This window comes from Kogia breviceps, chromosome 5 (genome assembly GCF_026419965.1).
Source record: "Kogia breviceps isolate mKogBre1 chromosome 5, mKogBre1 haplotype 1, whole genome shotgun sequence".
Classification (NCBI taxonomy): domain Eukaryota; kingdom Metazoa; phylum Chordata; class Mammalia; order Artiodactyla; family Physeteridae; genus Kogia; species Kogia breviceps.
In genome coordinates, this window is record NC_081314.1 from 77,953,264 (window position 1) to 77,970,224 (window position 16,961).

The 16,961-nt window shown below is 41.6% G+C and overlaps 3 protein-coding genes across 9 annotated transcripts in view; 1 reads left to right on the plus strand and 2 right to left on the minus strand.

Moving 5' to 3' along the window:
• Window positions 1-259: 259 nt before the first annotated feature.
• NCBP2 (nuclear cap binding protein subunit 2) lies at window positions 260-9,931 on the plus strand. Of its 2 annotated transcripts, none has more exons than XM_059064909.2 (4): window positions 260-2,778; window positions 4,692-4,873; window positions 7,597-7,735; window positions 8,346-9,931. In XM_059064909.2, the coding sequence occupies exons 1-4, from the start codon at window positions 2,701-2,703 to the stop codon at window positions 8,415-8,417; spliced, it is 471 nt and encodes a 156-aa protein (XP_058920892.1). In that variant the 5' UTR covers window positions 260-2,700; the 3' UTR covers window positions 8,418-9,931. The 2 variants fall into 2 exon arrangements, with proteins under 2 accessions (XP_058920892.1, XP_066890398.1); XM_067034297.1 differs by having other exon boundaries at window positions 2,771-3,456.
• On the minus strand, window positions 1,193-2,546 carry NCBP2AS2 (NCBP2 antisense 2 (head to head)). Its single transcript, XM_067034298.1, has 2 exons — window positions 1,726-2,546; window positions 1,193-1,453 (listed from the first exon to the last, which is right to left on the minus strand). Exon 1 carries the CDS (start codon window positions 2,468-2,470, stop codon window positions 2,171-2,173), a length of 300 nt encoding a protein of 99 aa, XP_066890399.1. The 5' UTR covers window positions 2,471-2,546; the 3' UTR covers window positions 1,193-1,453; window positions 1,726-2,170.
• A 428-nt stretch (window positions 9,932-10,359) lies between the features above and the next one.
• The window catches only part of SENP5 (SUMO specific peptidase 5), a 41,861-nt gene continuing 35,259 nt past the window's right edge, over window positions 10,360-16,961 (minus strand). For 3 of the 6 annotated variants that reach the window (XM_059064278.2, XM_067034299.1, XM_067034303.1), the window contains exons 8-10: window positions 16,082-16,165; window positions 14,544-14,594; window positions 10,360-13,677 (exon numbers count right to left, since the gene is read on the minus strand). In XM_059064278.2, coding sequence (XP_058920261.1) covers window positions 13,567-13,677; window positions 14,544-14,594; window positions 16,082-16,165 — 246 coding nt within the window. In that variant the 3' untranslated portion in view covers window positions 10,360-13,566. Of the gene's footprint in view, window positions 13,678-14,543; window positions 14,595-16,081; window positions 16,476-16,961 lie in introns of all 6 variants that reach the window. The other 3 variants (XM_067034300.1, XM_067034301.1, XR_010840724.1) reach the window with 2 other exon arrangements.

Sequence of the window (16,961 nt, forward strand, 5' to 3'; positions counted from 1 at the left end):
CAACAAAGCGGGGAGGTATCCAAATCTCCTCTAGCTGGAGCAGAAAGGACCCAGTTCTCTCTCTCTGTTCTCAGACTCCTTTTACAAAAACGGAGGGAACTTAGTTCCTGCACACTTCTTCCACAAAAAATAAACTGCCTTCATTTCTTGCTTTCCTTCCTTACCAAATGGCCAGCTTGTCTAGATGCTTCACTGCTTCCTGCACTGCTTCCTGTCTCTGCTAGTCTAGAAAAAGACCCAACTATGAGTGTGCTTGTTTATGTAGAGGGTAAGGGATTGGGCTGGAGACTGCTAACATTCTGCTGCTCTGATATTCAGATCCAGTGACCAAGGAGTGGGATTGAAACCAGAGGCAAACAAGGCAGTAGAATGAACAAGCTCCTCTGGCTCCTCACTGCCAAGGTCAAAGGAGAGTCCAGTGAGTTGTCTCTGGTCTGGGAGAGGGAGGACAGGAGGGTAGGATGCCAAATTAGAACTTTGTCATTAGGAGAGTGGGAAACTGGCCTCAGAGAGGATTAAACAGAAGCCCCTCTGATGGGAAGACTGGAGGATGGAATGTCAAATCAGAACTTTGACCATTAGGAAAGTGGAGGACAGGCTGCTTTTGCTTCACCCTATCCAGTGACTATCAGAATGCCAGAGTAAAAACTGGTCACCACCCTAAAAGCTTCTTGGGCTTCGAGCTTTCTAGATTGCATGAACTGTGTAGCCTGATTAGAGACAATCAATGCATACATGGATTTCCTAATCATGGGTTTGCTAGCTGGAGCATAGTCTTTAGAGTGCATCCCAGACACTCTAAAGTAGGGACAAGGAATCCAGGTAGCTTGTTCCATGGTAGGCAGTTGTCCTAACACCCAGTGATGATGGTGGTTGGTGGCAGGGAAGGTAGGCATTGAAGGTCGGGGTAAATGCTGCAGGGTAAATGTGATTAGGGACTTGGGCCCTGGAATCAAACACTTGTATTCACGTTCCACTCTGTAAGGCCTTGGGCAACTTAAGTAGCCTTACACTTCCTCATATGAAAGTTGTCGTAAGGAGTGAGATAACCCACACAGAGTGCAATCAGCAAGTGCCCAGTACAGAGTAAGTACTCAATATATGCTAACAAGTATTACCATGGGCCTACAAGTCCCCAGGAATCCTAATCCACCTTGCCAGAGAAGTACGGCACTCACACTGAAACCATGGGTAATGAGTCAATCCATTTTACCTGCCTTCACTAATCAAGGTCATTTTAAGACTCACAAGGCCTCCAAGCAGCACATAGCCTAAACAATAATTTGTTTGATGGAGTTGTTTTCCAGGAATTTGCAGTTGGCTGTGTCTAGTTCAAGCTCTGGGCATGCTCCTGACCTTTAGACATCAGAGGGCCGAAAACTCCACCGGCAGAGGCAGACGGTGCTAAGAGCCTCCATTTTTCAAGCTGCAGATGCATGTGGCTTAGTTACACCTGTGTAGAAGTACAATTATCACACCTTTCTCCAATCACCTTTCCCCACGCTCCCCACGTCTCAGGCCGCCCTGCTGCTTTATTCTTTATCCCCAAAATACCCAAAGCCCCTTGCCTTGGGGAAGACAGATCTGAGACTAGTGGTCCTCCTCCTTTGGCTGCCTTGAGAGTTAACCCTCTCTTTGTTGCAAACCTCTGCATCTCAGCGTTTGGCTTGCTACGCATGGGGCAAAAGAACCTTGTCCGGTAACAATACCCATTACTCAACTCACATATTTAATCAGAGGATTTTGGCAAATGCAGGAAGGATTGTCTTTTCATGCAGGATCTCCCCTGGTAGTAGTGTCGTGCTATATCAGTGCAGAGGCAGCAACATCCGTCACTAATTTTAGTCCCATTTCAGAGGGCAGACCCTCTTTACGGTTGTACTTCGGTGCATGGCTCTCTGCCCGCGCGGTGTATCAGGGCCCAGACTATCTTTGCTTCTGTCAGGCTTCAGGGGCTTTCCTCATACGCTGTGTCCCGTCCGATCACAGGGCTTCCTTCACCAGGGGTGTCGGTTTGGCCTGGGCTCTCTGATGAGCGGGACCTCTGTAGGCGGACCATCTGAGTCAGGATTCCAAGCCGTGCGTAGTGTCCGGGATGACTAATTAGCGCCGAGGCCGGTGTCGAGCCGAGAAGGGAAAGCAGGCGACCTCGACTCGAGCCGCCCTGGGTTTAGGGGTTTGCTCCTGGGCCCTTCTGGCTACCTGGTGGTGGCCGCGGGCGTTCCCGGAGGCTGCGGCGTAGCTCCTGAATGAAGGTGTCTCTGAAGCGGGCGGCGCGGCGGCCCAGGGAGCCCGCGGACCCTGCCGCAAGGGCTCGCAGGCGCCGGGCCGCGTCCTGCCCGTGTAGCTGGGCCTGCAGCAGAACGAAGGCGGTGAGCTGCGCCGCACGCCGGATGGGCCGCGACTCAGAGAGACGCTCCACCAGCTGCGGGCTGTGCAACAGGACGGCCAGCAGCCGCCGTAGAATCATCCTCGGAGCTTCCCGGAACGCACAGCAAGCGGCTCTCACTTCTGATCGGCGACGCCTGACTACGGACCACGTCTGCGCCGGCGCCGCCGGGTGACGACACTGCCGCGCTGGGATTGAAGCACGGGATTTCGACTTTCCGCAGCAGCCTCCGAGCGTTTCCGGTTCCGATACCGCCGGGGCGGCCTCGTTTTTCTCGCAGTGGCGGCGTCCTAGGCCGAAATCTGTGCACTATGTCGGGTGGCCTCCTGAAGGCGCTGCGCAGCGACTCCTACGTCGAGCTGAGCCAGTACCGGGACCAGCACTTCCGGGTGAGGCAAGCGGGGCAGCGAGAAGGGGAGGCCTCGGGCCAGAAGCCTGAGAATTGGTTTGCTTTTGTCTCATTGTGTCGTCTTCCATTCCCTGGTATCCCGAAACGCGAAGGGAAGCCTCGGTGCCTGCTGGGGTATGGATTCTGAAAGGGCGTTTGGATATCACTGAATCCTCTTTTCTCGTAGGCAGGGAATTTGAGGCTCGCTCTCACATTCCCTAGCAGCCGCTGCTTGATCCCCGGGCCAGTGCAGACGGGCGGCAGTAGTAGTGGCGTCTCACGTTTTCCCGAACGGTGCCGCGGGAAGGTGACTTTGTGATGAGGGAAAACGGTGTCTTTTTGACACGTGGAGCATGTGGAGGCGCCATCCTGACCCAGATACCGGGGCTTTTAATTATTTTTAAATTTTCAATTACATCAGCCAAACTGCGCTTTGGCGTTTCGCGTCCTTTCCTTGGGCTAGTTAAACGGCCCTCCGCAAGTAGTACGTGTTTAATGGCAGACACAGTTGAGCCCTGCCTCCACCTTTAGGGAGCCCTTGGAGTGTGGAGGGGGACCAGCATGTTAAGTGTCTGGATGTCAAGATCGGAGAACTGCTGGGTCTCAGAAGAGGGAAATTTTCGTTTGGCCCACGTCACAGCAGATTCTGTGGAAAAGGGGGAGGCTACAGATATTAAAGGTGGGTTCTTCAGTATCAGCAAAGGCGGGGATGGGGTGGAGGTGACTGACACTCATTAACTAGTCGTGGTTTAGTAAATTTGTATTGAGTGCTGTTGCTGAAGCCTTCTGCTAAACCTTAGAGAGAGAAGACAGTTTCCACACCCTAAGACTTGATAATCCTCTATGGATTATGGGATTGTAAATGGAAGGACTGTAAATGTACAGATTTACAATGGAGGTAAGTGATCATAATCTAGGCAGAAATGATGAGTGGAAAGGGAGGGGCTGTGAGGATTCAGAAAGTTCCCTGTGACAGGGAAAGGAGGGGTCACATACAGAAGGTAGGTATGGAGAATGTTTAAAATGCATTAGTAGGGTAGGGAAATGGAAATTTGAGGTCAAATTGAGAAAGATCTTAGATTTTCACGCAGTCAACTGTTTTTAAATGCTTACTGTATGCCAGGCATGACTTTTCATTCTATCACTTTTACAGGTTTCATTAATTTAGAAAGTTCCACATCATAACCATCATGAATTTCAAGCATCCTGCAAGATTAAAACAATGCAAGGATTCAGCTCTTGCTGTTGTTATCTCTGCAGTCTAAAGCCTATAGCTTCATTTAGATAGTAGTAAGATACTGTCTTGTAGAATTTCTAGTGTTTCCTGAATGGGATCCACATTATTATCATACCTTAAATAAGTACTTATACCAGTTGTCCTAAACTGTAGGCTGTTTGGTGGGACATGACTTATATGTGTGAGAAAAGAAGGAAAAAGGAAAATGCTTCTTGACCATAATTTTAACAAATCAGTAACAGCAGTAATAGTGAATCTACTTTATTTAATGTCTCATTCCAGAGTCCTGGAAAACCTATTTTTAATGTATCGTTAAAATGACTCTTGTCCTGTGAACTTTTAAGGAAGTTTGGGATTGGGGATAAGACTGGGTTTGGATACCAGCTACAACTACTGATTAGATGTGTGACCCTGGACAAGCTACTTAACTGTCTTCCCTCAGGTAGAATGAGGATAATAAATTAGGACCTACTTCATTCAGCTCTGAGAATTAAATGAGACTTCCATACATGGAGATCTGACTTGCAGTCCCTTGATTCTCCCTAGAGGCAGACATATTACCTGTTTCTTATGTGTGGTATCCATGTATATTCATGCTTTTAAAAAATATAATTTGGAGCATACGCTTCACATTGTTTTGTGCCTTTCTTTTTTCACTTTGCTCTTGGAAATTCTAGGGTGACAATGAAGAACAGGAAAAATTACTGAAGAAAAGCTGTACATTGTATGTTGGAAATCTTTCCTTTTATACAACTGAAGAACAAATCTATGAACTCTTCAGCAAAAGTGGTGACATAAAGAAAATCATCATGGGCCTGGATAAAATGAAGAAAACAGCATGTGGGTTCTGCTTTGTGGAGTATCCTTCCTGTGTGTTTGATGTAGCTATTGGCCAGAGGTGGGGCCCAGAGTGACTGGTGTACCCTATTTTACAAGATGAGTGAGGATATTCGTTGATTAGCATCCCTACACTTACCTCTGCCTCTCCTTCCTTCTGTCCAATGTGCCTGTACTCTTACACTGGGAAAGCTAGTAACGTTAACATTCTTTCTGAAATCCATTCTTTTTTCATAGTTGATTAAGAAAAATAATCTTTGAAAATGTATATACTTACGGTGTCTCAAAAAGTCCAAAGAGCGTAGTGAAAATAAAAGCCCTATACCATTCTAAGTCCAGAGGCAATCAGTTATGAGTCTCATAGATCTTTCCAGAAGTAATCCTATAGATGTGTGGTAGCGTACTGCATGGGCTCATTTTTTTTTCACCTATCTTAGAAATTGCTTGTTAGCATATGTAGGTCTACCTCTTTTTAAAACTACTATATTTCATTATGTAGATGTATATAGCTTGATTTTATAGGTCAAAACCAAAGCTATATTGTGACCATTTATTCTCCCTGGAAACTCTCCAAATATTGGACTTTCTGGATTTATCCTTTGATGTTTTGTTTTTTAACTAATATTTGTTGGTCATTTTGTTTGAGAAATTTTCCAGACCCGATCTATCGTGTCTTGAATTTTCTTTTCTGTGCCCTGAATTGTTTCTTTTGGTTGCATTTATGCCGTAAAATTTCCTTCAGTTTCTGATGATCCCTGGGTTTCTGATCATAATTAGGGGAAAAAGGACTGACTATGTGGATCTAGGCAGAACTACTTTTTAAAATAATTAATTAATTTATTTATTTATTTGGCTGCACCGGGTCTTAGTTGCAGCACACGATCTTCATTGCTGCTCTAGTTCCCTGACCAGGGATCAGACCTGGGCCCCCTGCTTGGAGTGCAGAGTCTTAACCACTATACCATCAGGGAAGTCCCCAGGAAGAACTTCTTAAGTTGCTGCCTTGCCTTTGGGACTTGTGGGTTTCTCAAATGCTAGAATGAAAAGGGGTTTTATTTGGCTTGCTAATGTTAAAGACAATGCCCTAGTTCCTCCAGACAGTTCAGATCCCTATCATTTTATTTTTATTTGCCTGGGATTAAATGCCTTTCTGTTAACAGGTCTTTTTCCCACATAGACACCTTTAATTAAACCCTATATGCAGCCTCACTTGTTATTCAACTTGGAAGTAAGAGCCTCCTTGGCTTGCTGTCTCCTTTAAGCCCTTTCAAGAGTATTTCGCACTGTGCCTTTGTTTCATCCACTAGTACTCTTCACCCTCTGTTGAATCTCTAGTCTGCTTATGGTCCCTTCTCTTTGTATATGTGTTTCTTTTCTGTTTTAATGGGGGCCTTGAGAAGTAAAGAGAAAATGTGCTCTATCAGCTTGAACCAGAGGTCCCACTGTTTAAAAAATATATACATTTATTTATTTATTTATTTATTTTTGGCTGTGTTGGGTCTTCGTTGCTGTGCCCGGGCTTTCTCTAGTTGCAGCGAGCAGGGACTACTCTTTGTTGTGGTGCACGGGCTTCTCATTGGGGTGGCTTCTCTTGTTGCGGAGCACAGGCTCTCGGCGCATGGGATTCAGTAGTTGTGGCTCGTGGGCTCTAGGCTGCAGGCTCAGTAGTTGTGGTGCATGGACTTAGTTGCTCTGCAGCATGTGGGATCTTCTTGGACAAGGGATTGAACCCGTGTCCCCTGCATTGGGAGGAGGATTCTTAACCACTGCGCCACCAGGGAAGTCCCAGAAGCCCCACTTTTGATTTTGGTATCTAATTTCTGGATTCTGCAAGCTTCTTTCACTCCTCCTTCAGGTACGAGGGGCGAGTGCCTAGGTTTTACTTTTGCCTCTGGTGGCAACAGTGTAAAATAGTTCACAGGGGACAGAAAAGGCAAAGAAAATACTAGATAATAACCAGTCTCTAAGAACTGGAGTGTTTTTGCATCTGCCTTGAAGGTCAGAGATCAGTCATGATGGCAAATACCTGAAAGAAAGGCTACTGTTCATTGTTAGTGTTTTTTCCCTCAGTTTGCCCTTTAGCATTCATTTTATTCAACAAAAAATTACTGAATGCCTACTGTGTGCTAGGCATTGTGTAGATGCTGACACGAAGTTCAATGTTTCCCTATCTGTGTAATTAAAGGGGAAAAAGTCCAGATCAGTATTTCCTAAACCCAGCTAATGATCATAATTACTTACAGAGATTATTCATTTTAATAGCACCCCAAAGACAGATTTAGTAGATCTGGTTTGGAACTACTAATGTGAGTGATATTTTGAGTGTTTCCTTCTAATGAAATGCAATGGCAATTCATATGTACCGTGACCTCTTTTTAAGGTTCTTGAATGTACAGCTTCATATTCAGGGAACCCAAAGATGCTGTTGTTTTCTTGGATAACAGTTTGTGGTTAAAACCTGCACTGAACATATTTATATTTTGCAAACCAAAATATGGAGACAGTGGAACCAGATAACTTAACAAGATTATCCAAAAAATCGTCAGTGTAGCTACAGATAAGTGTCATTTTTGACTGCTTCTGGACCAACCTCACACAGGCCTGTGCAAGCCAAATTATTGTCTTTGAACTCCATCTGGTTGGATTAGTTTTTGTACTTTTTCTTAACTCAGCTTCATTCAGATGTTGCTTCCTGTTTACAAAAATACCTGGAGAAATGCTAATTCCTTAATAATTATAATTAAGATATTATTCAAGAGCAGATGCAGAAAATGCCATGCGGTACATAAATGGAACTCGTCTGGATGACCGGATCATTCGCACAGACTGGGACGCAGGCTTTAAGGAGGGCAGGCAGTATGGCCGTGGGCGTTCTGGGGGCCAGGTATGCAGAAAGGTTCTCTGGGTTCAGCCTTTGCCTGGGATTCCAGTCCTAAATGACAAGTGTTTTGTCAATTTGTATTTGCTCTTTTGAAAATAACTTTGTGCCTATAACCTTGGCTTGAAGTGAATCTGAAAACCACCCACTGGGGTTGGTACATTATTTTTACACTTGATCTTAGCCAAAAGGCCGAGAAGCGATGGTAAATTATTTTTAAAAACCATTAAATAGTATATTATCTGCATCACAAGCAACCATTATTGGACTTCTGCTAGGAGCTAAATGTTCTCCACCTGCCAAGAGTGTTGAACAAAAGCAAAATGCACTAAAATGACTTTTACATTTTTATTTTAAAATAGTTTATTCTTTGTAATGTGGTATCTTTGAATGCTGAGTATGAACCTGGTGTTTGGTAAAACACCATTCATTAGGTAGTCTTAAATAATTTTGCAGGGCAGTTGAGCTATGTTATCAGTTGCTTAAAATTATGTTCTGTTCTGCTTGAAATGTTCACATCATGACATCTGAAAAGGCTTAGTTATTTGACACATTGTAGGAAGCACGTTTGTTACATTCATCTTCTCTATACTGTAACACGTTCTTTTCAATTAAGGTACGAGATGAGTATCGTCAGGACTACGATGCTGGGAGAGGAGGTTATGGAAAACTTGCCCAAAACCAGTGAGTGGTGAGAGCCCCATCATGAAAAACTCACTCCTTTGGCTTGTTAAATTTGATGTGCATTCCCAAGGTCTGCGAACCTGCCTATTTTTACCAAGCTTTATTTAATATGTCTCTACTGAGTTGGAAGGCTCTTCATGGTTTTCCACTTAAAAAATTATTAAAGGACAGAATCCAAAAGAATGCCTTTAATTCTGTAGTCTTAGCATCTTGGTTGTGTCAGATTACCAGAATGATTTCTGTTACCAGGTCAAAAATTGTGTTCCTTAGCAACAGACTTCATGTGTAATGTTGCTCTATCAGCCAAAACACACTTCTTTTAGCAAGATTGGAAAAAAAATTTTTAAGTGTTTACCATGTTTGCATCTAAGTAGGTTCATGGTCTACCATGGGGCCTGGAATTACTATTTTTAAAATTTTAAGTTTGCATGAGATAAAAGTTTAATAAGTGGAGTTTTGCTCTGTAATGTTGCTTTACTGTAAATTAGGAATAGATTTTGATGACTGAATTTTTTTCTATGTTGAATTTTAATCTCTAAAGGCAAACTTAGAGTCAAGGGAACTTCCTAAATAGTTGTTAAGCCTGAGTTGCAGGGAACACCACTTCTTATGTGCTTTATATATCGGGAAATTAGGTCAGTACTTGAAGGGTATTTACTAAACACATTCTTCAAAATATGTGTTTTAGCTAACGCCAGAAAAACCAAGGGTCTGTATTAGAGGGACCCTCAACTACTCTAAGGGCAAGGGGGGACGCTGTCGTCAGTAGGAAATGGGGAGGAAATATCAGGAGATGTGAGGTAAACCAGTGCCTTAACATGATGAAGGTTGCTGTGAGAGCCAGCAGATCATTTCAAACTGATCTTGGGAATTGAGTGGGGTTGTTTTGTTTTTTAAAAAAGAGCTTAATGATCAATAGAGAATACTTAACAAAAAATCAGAACGGAAATGTTTTGGCTCATTCTCATACTGAAGTCTGTCTTGTTTTTTCCCTAACTGCTGAATTTCAGAGCCTGGGTAGTGAGCTGGTGGTCTCTACAGAGAAGGGAGTCTGCAGGATTTATTTTGCATTTGTAAGGCAAGAGAGAATTTCTCTAACATTATGTGAACTATTGCTCATTTTAAACGGGTAGTGTAGTATAATTTTCCCTGATGTAAGTGATATTTTTTCATCTAGCAACAAAGTATCTCCTAATTTCCAGTAGTTTGTGAAGTTGGGGCTGAAGTATCTCAATTGAACATCTTTCATGTTACAGTAAGTGTATGTTTTCTCAAATTTAAACTGGCTATTTGAACTTTAAAAGGTATCTCTAAATTAGTTGTATTTAGGAAGACATTTGTAAATATCTAATGAGGACATACAATTCATTATTAAAATCTTTTTACACTGTAGATTGAATTAATGTATTTTATATTTTGCAGTAAAACGTAACTCAGATTTCTATAGGCATTAAAACCACAGTGGTTCCTATTTGAATTGTCTTCTGTAACAGATTTCAATAAAATTGGACCAACTTATTGTCTGTGTTTCCTCACCGATAATGACACTGAAGCGCTCTTTACTCTGGAATACATTTTGGGGGGAAATCTATGAATAGTATGCAGAATTTGCATGTCCATTTTAATTTGACAGTTACTAATATGGTAGCCACTAGCCACATGTAGCTAATTAACTAAATTAAAACAGTTCCTCAGTCAGTCACATTAGCTACATTGCAGATGCTCAATAGCCACCCGTGGTTAATGGCTGTTGTAGATAATGGAATTTGTAGGATGCAAATACAGAACATTTCTATCATTGCAAAAAGTGCTACTACTGGACAGGGTGGGCTGCTTAGAGCCCACACTGGTCACTGTTAATAGATGAGCCTTGTCGTGACTGGTGTGTCACTGAGAAAAATTATCCACCAAACAGTACATTTTATCCAACACAAGAGAACACTACATTTATAAAGGCATTTAGTTTATTTTTCAAAAAAATATTTTTGCTAGAAGGTTTGAGTAATTTTTACATGATCACAATCTTTAAATAATTTTTTTCTAACCAAAAGGTACCATTTAAGTGGACAGCTTGTCTAGATCTGCTTTTGTTAACACCCAAATACAATTAGCACTTCTGATGGCATTCCCTAGGTCTTCTTAATTATCTACAGGCCAGGAGTCAGAGCCTAGTACATAACAAAGTATGTGCTTTACACCTGCTGATTAGTTCAGTTGCATAACAATTAAGCAGAGCAGGTAATCACGATATCTAATTCACACTATTAACACACTAGTTCTCGCCTGAAGAGTCTGATTCACCCAGAGCTCCCAATTATTCCTTGTAACCCAGGGAAGTAGTATACCACAACTGCAGAGAAAAGGGGCAGCTCAACTTAGGCTAGTGCTGGCTGTGTCCCAGTTAGGTCTGTTATTTTGTTCCAACTATGAATTCAAGGTGACCAACGTTAATCATATTCAATAAGTAGAAAATAAAATGCAAAGCCAAAAAAAATGATTTGGGGATTACTGGCAGCAACTGCTGCTTCTCCCTTCCTTAAGTGCATCCCTTCCTTAAGAGAAGATTGGTTCTCTATGATTCTTGAGAGAACTTAACTAAAAGCTGAACTAAATCTACATTCATTGCTATAGATTTAACAAAAGGATAAAAGCAACTACATACAGACTGGTAAATTTGCTGATGGAGAGGACTGAGCAGCTTGTTGAAGGCACATCATAAGCAGCTTTTAGTTTGTATAAGGCCTGCCCTCAACCACAAAAGCGTAAAGTCTGCCCACCTTGAGGGCACCCAAACAACTCAGTGCCAAGCTAGTGAGAGTAAAACAATGCCTGTCTCTTCTACCAACAGCCCAGACTGTATTTCCAAAATTTCTGTTGCAAGGAAGCCATTATTGCAAACATCAGGATAAAGGCCATTCTAAACGTAGGGCTTGGGTTAAATAGAGGTTTGCGCCTAATCACAAGATGGGGGAAAGCGACTATGTGTGCTGAAGCAAGTTTCGTGAACAACAGAAACATTTTAACCAGACTTAAAATATTTGACATTTAAGCTAAAGCATGCTGGATGATGTACCTCAAGGTGCCCTACTAAACTGGACATGAAAGGCACCCTGGACTTGGGACAGCTCACCTTAGGTTCTCTCTGCCTCCCTGTTAAGAGCATGACCATTTCTCAGAGTGGAGGAAATGGCAACTGAAACTTCGGGCATTAAGATTTTGGCCAGAACACAATTCTGTCTCTTCTGTATGCCTCGTTCTGTCAGAGAGTGAGATATGAGATACGGAGCTCTAAAGTATAAGACATTTTTAATCAATAGTCTAGTTACCCATTACCAAAAAAAAAAAAAGGCAAATGTCTTACATACAGGTGTGTATAATTATGCCTGAAAACCTCAAGAAGACACCCAACCCATTTTTGTCACCTTTCCTAATGCTGATACAACCCTACCTGTAGCAGCACAAAGTGCCTCTAATATCAGTCTTTTTAATGACTTGAAGCACAATAAGAAATACTGACCTGGTTTTATACTAAGGAGTTTGAGTCTGAGGGACTAGGAAAGTGCTGGGGCTGTTTACAATGTAAACATTGGTGTTGGTGCTTGGAATGTCTGGGGATGGGAGCCCTGCATGTAAACATGTCTGACTCCACCCTCAACTGCTGGCAGTCAGCCCTACCTTATGGCCAAGTTAAACTGCACATTTTAGCTTTTTATTTTCAACACTTCACACCTAACGAGGCATAAACCAAAGCATCTTCCTGCCGTTTACTTGGTATTTTTCTGTACAAGCTTCTGAATTTCTTATATACACATTTGTTGTTTTTCCTCCCCCAGTTCAGAAAAGACGTAGTTTAACATGCATCTTTCCTTATTTCCTTTCCTTTCCAATATCACAAAACTTTGTTAGATTAAAGATGCAAGATCCATTACCTTAATCCTAATGCAGCCAAGGGTAATAATCAGGACAGGGCCAATTCTGCCTTCCCCCAGAAGATGAGGTTCATGGAAGCAAAAAAAAAAGACTCCTGTGCTGGAGTCTCAGGGTTGGTCAAGCAGAGGCAGAGGAGCCCTGCATGCTGCTGAGATCACTAGAGAAATAAGAGGGAAAAAACTCATAACATTTGCTATACTCCCGCAGTTTCAAGTCTCCCTTAATACCTTTCCTGTTCTCTCCTCCCCACCCACGTGCAAAATACCTGAAGTCAGTCTTCGGTTTTGAATGTTTAAATACCCTTGAAATAGGTATTTGGCAAATCTTAGTTTCTTCCATATGGGAAACAATTACTCTTAGAAAGGCTGAATTCTCATTTGACCACTAGTTTTGACAGATATTAATTTTTTAATGGGTCAAAACCAGAAAAATCCAGGGAATCAGTGTTCCAGCAAAAGCCTTTGTAAGATTAAAGGATTTATTATAAATCCTTCTTAAAACCAAGATTGAAATCTCTCATGTGTGAAGATAAATGGACCCTCAATGTTGCTGTCTTTTTCTCATACCTTAATCAACTCTTCCCAAAGCAGGCACTGTGCTTACAAGTGTGCCTCCATAAATAGAACATACCAGTCAGTTTATGGCCACTTCCTTTTCACCCTTCAAAAGGAATGTGACTCACTTGGAGAGGGAAGTCAGTAAAAGGTGCTGCTGGTAAAAATAAAACAGGACTGGCTTTGTCCAAAACCCCTTCTAGCTACCCTTTATGCCCCAGGGAACATCTACTATTCTCAGAGTTACGTTGTATCAAAAACATCCTGCATTTTTAGGTTCTGGAATTAAAATTTAAACCTGTATTCAGTTCACATCTAACTAAGTTTCAAAAGCTGCACCAAATCTACTAGGCTTTTTTTTTTTTTTTTTTTAATACTCGGCACTGCATGCTCTGTCTATATGCATGCGTTTGGATAATAAATATTAAATATGGGGGGACACACACACAGAGAATCCATAAAATTAAAAATGAAACCAAACTGAACATTAAAAAATAGTACATAGTAACCAGGGTAATGAGTAAGGGCAAAAAATAAATTTGAGGTAACAACGGTGGCCCAACACCACTGATCTGAAATATCTGTAAAAATTCAAATAAGTGTTTGGAGATTCAAGTAACAAACCATCTGCTCCAACTTGGTCAGACTTCCCAGAGTCCCTGCTGAGTTTCAGTCCATGAGCCGGCACTCACACAGCTCCTTGTAAATCCTCTTCCGCACTCGGGGCATGTCTTCTTGGGAAAACTGGAAAGGCTGCTCTAAGGCGAGGCACTTGCAGTACTGTAAAGGTCCCAGAAACACTTAAGTGGCACGTGGAGTTATGTACCAGCGTAATGTATTTTACTAGATGCAGACCTAATAGAATAGGGTCTAAGGCAAATGTTAAAATTTGTTTAAACTCGTAAAACTGTTTTAAAACATTTACCTCCAAATGATAGTCAATTTTCCAGGCAAGTGTATGTCTTGGGATTCTCCCTCCTCCCCACTCAATACTGTGAAAAGCAAAACTGATGAAGGGGCTCCAATTCTTCTCACGGTGAAACCTGCTGAGAATGCAGCCAGACCTAACATGGCCTTTAAGTAAGAACTTGAATTTGTTTACAAACGTGAGTCATATGAGTGAGCCCATCTTCCAAGATCTTTGGAAATCTCTAAATTCATGGATTATATACTATAATTTCCTTCATAAATGTATAACAACTTTTTCAATAGCCCTTTGAGGCCTAAGATCTATAACATGAGAAAGCACAGTGTTTAAATGTGGCCCTTATTTAAAATCTAATTCATTTTTACTCTGTGGTTAAAGATCACCTGCCAATGGTTAGAAAAATATAGTTAATACCACCAATGCCAAGGGTCTATGAAACAGACAAATTCACGTCAGTCTCCAATGTGGCTTACCAATAGCCTCTGATAAGACATGGATGATACCAATTATTCACCCTCAGCCTTAGAAGGTGATTCTTCCTAATGACAATACATGAAAATGCAGAAACTACTGCTTCCCAACAACAAAGGAGGGTTGGGAGGAACCGTGTTTTGTTATCTGTACTTAGTACCTGTATACATCAGAGGGATCCCACTTCTCCCTAATCCCAATAAATTTAATTTATAAATTGTAAATACTGAAAAAACTATTTCTTTACCTGGAGCACAAATACTCCACAGTCACTGTCATTTTTCTGTTGTGGAATACACTAAGGGGAAAAACAAAACGATCATTAAAATAAAACCAAGTATTCCTCTTCAGATAAGAAAAGCTGTTTTTATGGAAAAATGAGCGAGACAGGAAACTTGTCTGTATCCAACACAGCTGGTGTGTACCTCTGGTATTCAAAGTGTTTGAGTTTATGGAGGCATCTGGCCATGAAAAGAGCTATCAATCAACCACAACTTAGAACATTTAGCCTAAATATGAGAAGTGGGAAATCAAAATCCTATTTTAAAACTTCCAAAAAAAAAAAAAACCTTCCATTTGGAATATTAGTTTTGCTATCAATTCATTGACAATGGAATCAAAATGGAATTGTGGATCAGAAAACACAGCGCATGGCCTGGACTCTGAATACTTAGTAACAATGCTGCTTGGCAGTCTTCCCTTTTCCATCTCATATTTCAGAACTCTGTCCTATTCTTTTAAAGACATGGTAAAGGTAAGCAGTATGTTTTCCAAAGAACTGGTTACTGTATTCTGCCTAAAGTGTTGGAATATGAAAGATCCTGATTAAATTGAGAATACCTACTGGGTAAATTCAGAATATTCACAAGTTCAGTTCTGGTTTGAACTAATATACTAGGTTATTTAAAACAAAAAACCTAAGTTTAGAAGTTAGCATTTAGTACAGTTCAAGGATAAACAAATAAGCCTTGTCCCTTTGGGTTTGGGTTAAAGGTTTATTTCAAGACCCTGCCTTTTTAACAGTGTCTTTGATCCGGATAGACCTGAGTTCAAAGACTTCACTCTGTCAATAGTTTTGATGGCCTTTGGGGAAGCTCACACCTCCTGGATTCAGTTTTCTCATCTATGATAAAGAGCTTCTTATCCCTAAATGACCTGCCTACCTCACAGATTGTAAGGATCAAATGAGATCATACATACAAAAACACTATGAAAACAAAGCAGTGCCCATAAAACAGAAGACACTGATATCTGTGACAGGGTTAAGAGGCTAGGTCTGCTCACTCTGCCCCTCATACAGCTTTTATGTCTATCGCCAAACATAGTGCTGCTTCTAGACTGTTCAGACTGAAGCACTCAGGCCTGTTGTCTTCCCCAAATGCCTGGAAAGCAGCACAGTGCACTTGCTCCCTTAGTGAATCCAAATAGTCATTTCAGTATTTCTCTGGGTCTACATGAGTCATCTGGAAATAAGAGCCATGAGGCAAGAGGCAGGTGCCACCAAAAAAATTTTTTTTTTCCTTTTTTTCAACAGAGCAACTGTATCATCAGCAGCTACCCCCAGGATGAAATGACTGAATTTATTTACCCCAGCAGGCAGTAGGAAATTGGGCAGCCAGGTGATGAATACTGAACTGAAGTTTACTCTGAGCTGCCTCCCTGCAGCCTCTAGGCTCTCTGTTGGTATCTTCATGATCAGTCTTCATGTGCTTTTAAATACACCCACCCCTTAGACAATTCCAGCCCCTTGACATGCCTGGGTTTTCATTTTTATCACTTACTTACCTTGGTAACAGCAGTCTGCCAACCCTGAAGAAATTCAGGTCTATTTTTTTCTCTGGCTTCAGTCAGCAAATACTTTCTTATATTCTGGTTAAAAAGAAACCACAACACAGATGCTGTGTTCCATCAGTTGGTGAAAAATGGAACCTGCCCGCAGCAGACAGAAGCAAAGGAGGAGGCTGTGGCCCCACCACTGGGCAGAGTATGCATTAAAGAGTTTAAAGCTGGAACTTGATTTCAGACCTTTTTCACTTTATAGAGTGAAGGACTCAGACCTTCTGTACTGTATGCACTTAGACTGTGGACACTGGTATATGCTTTAATTAGATCTTTTTATGAGATGGTCAGCCTTTTCCAGGAGTAAGTCAACTTGCTGAATTTGAAACTTAAATAAATACTGGCAAAACAAAAAGAAAGCCTCAATTACTGCCAATGCTCAACAAATGGAAGGAACCCATGGCAGAAATCATTAATAACTGAAATGAAATTTAAACATTCTAGCCTTAGATATACTCCATGTTTTTGAGGGCTGCAGGTAAAAGTATCATTCAGCTTCTAGAAAGTGATACTTAAAACCCATCCTGGATACTAAATACAGTCAAGTCCATTGCTGAAATCTCTACCAAGATGAAGCCTACTGGAGTTCCTAATTTTCCCTTATGCCCTCCACCTCTTTGTGTATCTTTCTCTGCCTATCTTTTCTAAGGGTGAAGTCAGAGGTTACATGAATTAACACCCTGAAGGTGGATCAGATGTATGTACATGTAGAGATACAAGTATGTGTCTGTATATACCTACATACATATACACACACACGTATCTGCATATTCATATTTTCTTTCCATAAATGGTATCATTCTGCAACTTGCTTTTCCAAACTCAG

What these genes read in the sequence shown, in the direction of transcription:
- NCBP2 (XM_059064909.2), top strand. Translation starts at nt 2,701, where the DNA reads ATGTCGGGTGGCCTCCTGAAGGCGCTGCGCAGCGACTCCTACGTCGAG. An exon ending in TGTGGGTTCTGCTTTGTGGA is followed by an intron (nt 4,874 to 7,596) that starts GTATCCTTCCTG and finishes ATTATAATTAAG; the next exon opens with ATATTATTCAAGAGCAGATG. An exon ending in GTGGGCGTTCTGGGGGCCAG is followed by an intron (nt 7,736 to 8,345) that starts GTATGCAGAAAG and finishes TTTTCAATTAAG; the next exon opens with GTACGAGATGAGTATCGTCA.
- NCBP2AS2 (XM_067034298.1), bottom strand. Translation starts at nt 2,470, where the DNA reads ATGATTCTACGGCGGCTGCTGGCCGTCCTGTTGCACAGCCCGCAGCTG.